Raw genomic sequence first — 5367 nt, forward strand, 5'->3', positions numbered from 1 at the left:
AAATATGAAAATGTAGATTTTATTTCAAACATAAAGCACTGAAGGACATAACCAGTTCAAAGGAAAAGCAGGCCGTAAGACTCACTGATGCAAGTTTACCTAACACTTTTAGTTAAGCAATAACGGCTACATTTAAACCACTTGATAAAAGAGCCTGAAGATTCATTAATGGAATTTACTTTTCGGCTTAAATGGCAGATAATAAACTGAAAAAAAAAAAAAGTCTTGTATATTATGGATGTATCAATTAATGATTGCCTGTATTTACATCTAAATGTGATTTATTCTTCACAAAGGTGTATATACTTACATTATGAACAGCTTAGCTAAAATCAAAATATCCTCAAATTCTTGAACACCGAACTGAAGATAAGAACCTATAAATACTTGAGACACGTGTTTACAGATGTAGACATTTATCTGTGGCTATTTCCTCAAGTTCATATTGAACCATGTCAACTTTTTAAACATATTAGCTGGGTCTCTGATAAACTAAAGACCATTTATGTTCCACTTTAAATGTTTTCTTGAAAATATCCTCAAGAAAATCTAAGTTTCAATTTACATTATGACATTGAGAAATATTTTTTAAATTTATATTTTATATCTTTTATTTCAGAATATTGTCTTCAAGACATTTTATCTTCATATTTATTTGCATTATATTTGTTTCAAATTCTGCTCTAAAAATCCACAGAACAATTTCAAACAGAGTTTTATTAAGTAAATACTATTTTTCTAGACCAACAATAACTTCATTAGCCTTGAAAAAGCCCCAAACTGGGAACTGTTTATTGTACAGAACGCTTAGCTTTTACCAACTTCGTTATGCTCTTACAAAACTGTTTCATAAATAGCATTAACTTTGGGACCATATAGTCACATGAATACTCAAACTCGCCATTTAAATACTAAAAGGATCCACCATTTCAAAACGATCTCCCAAGTCTATTTATATTAGACATTGCTACAGTTTGATTCTCAACTATGTTAAGTAATAATTATCATCGGAACCAAGACCTTTGAATACCCCTGCCCTTAATCCTTTTTTCAAAGCAAACTTGCACACACTGTAACTCTTTTAAGAATCTTTATTGTTTTTTTTTTAACAATTCAGTCGGCTGGATCTCGATGCAGTTTATTAAAAAAAATCAGTACATTTTCATATAAACTGCAATCAAAAAGTAATTTACTTTGTCAAAGAAGTTATGAAGTTGCAAGTTATTTTTTGTAATACGCAGAACAGTAAAATGTAAGCATGCTCTTGGATGCAGGTGCTCCTGTATACTATGGAGTTATTTTGAAGAGCCTGCTAACGTCTGCAGGTATAGGATGCAATTATTTTCTCCACAACTTAGGTACATGAGAATAAAACTGATATTTGTGAATAAAGTATTTTTCTCGAAAAAGTTGAGGCAGCTTTTGTTGAATGCTATCTGTGTGGGTACACTTGCTACACCTTGAACTGTACTAAGAGAGAGACAGACAGCAAGAAGTCCATGTTCATGCTGAAACCTGAAAAATCCCTCCATACGTGTTGAGGAGTTCCAAGAAAAAGAAGAGGGTAAAACATTATACACAATTGTTCATCGTCTTACATTAACAGAACACACCAAGAAACTTTACATAACAAAGAAGCAAATCCCCTGCACTGCTTTTAGTCAAAGTCCGTTGTGTCTATAAGTGGAGGATAAAAGTGGGGCAAGCCTAGTAGAGATAAAGCTTAAGTCTACACCTCATGCAGAGTTGTCCTTGGTCTGTCCTCTAATATTTCTCAGACATCCGAGTTAGAACTGAGGTTTGTCAATCTGGGGTCCGCGTTGATTTCATATCTGTAATGATACCCCTCCATGTGATCCCTGCACGCATCTCTGATGTTATGCATCCACTTTTTTATCCCCTTGCGGTTCAAATACAAAACCAGGAGGAAAATAGCGCCTATCAGGGCTAAAACAATACCCAGGAAGACATAAGAGGTTTGCAGGGATGGGGGAAGAATCGGGTCACAGTCCAGGTCAGCACTGTTGAGTTCCAAGAGGACCCGATTCCTCATTTTTTCCGGATATGCACAGGTGAGCCGGTCTTTGCCCTGCACTACCTCTGTTTCCTTGAGCCAGGTCACCATGTCTGCCATGTGGCAGTCGCAGACCCAGGGATTGTTGTCCAGGAAGACCCTAATGTGGGGTAGACCTTGCAACTCAGCCAGGGTGCCATTGTGAAGGACCTTGAGGGCATTGTCCTCCAGGTGGAGGCTTTCTAGATGTGTCAGGTTGCGGAAGGACACGTAGGTCAGGCTCACCAGCGAATTGTTACTTAAGTCCAGGTGCCTGAGGCTGGGCAGTTGGGCCAGCACATCCCGCGGCAGGTAAAGGAAGTGGTTACTGGCCAGCTCCAAGCGGCGGAGCCCCTGCAGTGCACGGCCCGCCAGCAGGGCCGCCACCACCATGCCCTCGAAGCTCCGGTTCTGCCGCCCATCTTCAGGCGGCACGATGTGGTTCATGATCAGTTCCACAAGGGGACTGGGGGCCGAGACGCTGGCGTTGCTGCCCGAGAAAGCGAAGGGGCTGAGGCAGGCCAGTGGGTTGTGGCTGAGGTCGAGCTGGCGCAGGCTGGGCAGATGCTCGAAGGCGCCCGCGCGCACCTCGTCCAGGCGGCTGCCGCTGAGGTTGAGCGCGGCCAGCTCCGCCAGCGGCGGCCGGCGGGCGAAGGCGCCGGCAGGGAGCACGGCCAGCTGGTTGCCGGTAAGGAAAAGGTTGCGCACGTAGGGGGGCAGGTCCGTGGGCACCTCGGTCAGATTGCGGTTAACGCACTTGACTGTGCGCGCCGCCTCGGAGCACTCGCACAGCGCGGGGCACTGGTCGGGCAGCGGGGGCTGGGCGGACACGGCGGAAGCCAGGAACGGCGCCGAGGAGGAGAAGGAGGATGCCGAGGAGGTGGGAGAAGACGAGGAGACCCAGCCCAGGAGGACCAGCGCCAGTCGCGCCAGCCGCAGCCGCCCGTCCCCGGCGGCGGGGCCCCGGGAGCACCCCCCAGGCATCGCGGCTCGCGCTTCCCCGGAGCTGGGCTGGGACGGCGCCCGCTCCGAAGGCTCGGGAGGCTGGGCCCGGAGGGCGCGAGCCGGCGGAAGCGTCTGGAAAAAAAACTTTCCTCTCGTGGAAGCGAGGGAGTGGCGCCGCAGCCGGAACTTGGCTAACCCCCTCGCTACCGGGCGCTTCCCTCCGGGGCCGATTCCCCCGCCCCCTCCCTCCAGAAAGTACGCACGGGGGGTCGGGACGCTTGGCTCCGCGCTCCTGCTCCCGCTCCTCTTCCTGCCGCCGCCCCGGTGGCACCTCTTCGCCTCTTGTTGGCGCCCCTCGCTGGATCCTCTGAGGGACCTGGGACAAGCAGGAGAGAGGCGTGAGCAGCGGTGGCTGCAGCGGCTTCCGGAGTGCAAAACTCGGCCTTTTCGAGTCTAGTCGTCTCCACTCTGTCCCAGAGACCTCCCTCCGAAAGCCCGCCCCGGCCTCGCCTCCCCAACCCCTCCGGTCTCTCTTACTCCGGAGGGGGACGCGCATCCGACACCCAGAGCGCAAAGTCTTCCTTCTCCCCTGGCCCACACTAAATAAACCCGACCGGCCTCCCCACCTCCGCCTTTCCCGAGGAGACTCGTCTCCCGCGTCTAACTTCTCGCTTAATCCCCAATTCCTTCCCTACCAAACTTCTCCCTCTCCCGGTTCCTTCCCGCACCGCCTCGGCGGAAAGTCGGCCTCCGGGTGTCTCCGCCCCCGCCCGGACCTCACCACCCGGTCCCGGTCAGGATGCGAGGGAAGTTTCAAGTTACAGGACTTTTCGATCTTTTTGTACCTTCTCGCATTAGCAGGAAGTGGATCTACAACTGTCGCCCCCCAGCCCGCGCCCCGCCAGCCCCTCGGATCCCAAAGGGGTTCAAGTCATCTCCAAAGAGGAGGGGAGAGTCTGGGAACAAAGCAGCAGTGGGACTCGGGGTAGACTGGCAACCCGAACCAACGCTACTCTCCACCCGAGGATGGGGAGGGGCCCCAACGACGCCTCCCAGGTCTCTCCCAGGCCGCGGGCTCCCACTGCTCACCTCCACGTCCGCCGCCTCCAGAACCAACTCTGAGTTCCACCAGAGTAGCGACGACTTCCCGGCTCCGCGCTGCGGGCGCCGACTCTCTCCGCACTCCAGCCCCTGGCCCAACCTCCCAACCTCCGCAGCTGGGAAAAACCAACCCGGGGGGCGGGGGAGGGCCAGGACTGTCGGGGAGACTCCCGCCGCGCGGCCAACCTCAGCAGCCGTAGGTAGGGGGATTTAAGAAGAGAGACTAGGGGAGCTGGGCTGCGCGCCTCCTCCTGGTGGAAATTAACGAGGAATGTGCCGGAAAAGGTGAGGGAATCCCTTTCTCTCCCCCCTCCCCGACATCCTTGGGTGGTTCCTCATTTTGCATACTGTATTTACCTTGGACGAGAGCAAAACCGCAGGTGAATCTCGTGGAATTCACCCTGATTCAGGCACCTTTGGCAGCGACGAGATAGATTTAGGCATGACAGGGCAGCGCGAAGCAGCAGCAGAAGGAAATGAGCTGAAAATCTACAGCGGCAGCAGCAAAGGCACAGCAGGTTGTATGGAAGCTTCAGAAGCTCTCCCCATCAAAGTGGTACCTGAGGCCGCAAACTTCAGATTTAGGTGTAATTAATGCCTTCCCGCCTGCCCCCCCCCCCCCCCCCGCCCCCTCACTTCTTGGGTAGTGATGGAACTTGTGAAGAGAGCGCGCCAACTTTAAGAGAGAGAGAGAAAGAAAAAAAAAGATTAGTGGATAGGAGATTCATTCCTGATTCATTAGCTTTTCTCTTACCAAAATTAAAAGCAGATGGAAGAGAAAGGCAGCCAAAGGCATCCCAGAAACAAAAGGCAAATAGCAAAGACTTGAGTCACCTGGAAAGCGGACCCGCCCCCCTCCCCAGATGTAGCGCGGTGTGTCAAGTCACTTCTGCGGAGAAAGCTCCAAGGGTGGGGAGTGGAGATTGCAGGAGCTGACCTGGGAGAGAAGTTTGGTTTCAAAGTCGATTGTCCCAGGGGGCATCTGGCAGATGGTGATGGAGAGGATGGGGTTGGGGAGAGGGACAAATTTAATGGTTGGTTACCGGAACGATCTGTTATTATACCAGACAGGTTTTGGGTTCTGAAAGCCCTATCGTTGCTCTCTGTAACTCCATATCCCCTTTGTCCCAATTAAATAATTTCCCCGAAGGGATAAGAAGGTGCTGGTTATTCCAGGCTTCTTCATTTTAGAGAGAAAATGGCAATTGGGGAAAACATGGTTCGGAAATTTAAGACCTGGTCGTATTAAAAAAGATCAAATAAGGATC

At 50.8% G+C, this 5367-nt stretch overlaps 1 protein-coding gene across 1 annotated transcript; it reads right to left on the reverse strand.

Annotated features, from left to right (window-relative positions):
• Positions 1-591: 591 nt before the first annotated feature.
• TPBG (trophoblast glycoprotein) lies at positions 592-5017 on the reverse strand. Its single transcript, XM_032152512.2, has 3 exons — positions 4457-5017; positions 4088-4350; positions 592-3374 (listed from the first exon to the last, which is right to left on the reverse strand). The coding sequence occupies exon 3, from the start codon at positions 3035-3037 to the stop codon at positions 1775-1777; it is 1263 nt and encodes a 420-aa protein (XP_032008403.1). The 5' UTR covers positions 3038-3374; positions 4088-4350; positions 4457-5017; the 3' UTR covers positions 592-1774.
• Positions 5018-5367: the final 350 nt, after the last annotated feature.

This window comes from Hylobates moloch, unplaced genomic scaffold (assembly GCF_009828535.3).
Source record: "Hylobates moloch isolate HMO894 unplaced genomic scaffold, HMol_V3 SCAFFOLD_2, whole genome shotgun sequence".
Taxonomy (NCBI): domain Eukaryota; kingdom Metazoa; phylum Chordata; class Mammalia; order Primates; family Hylobatidae; genus Hylobates; species Hylobates moloch.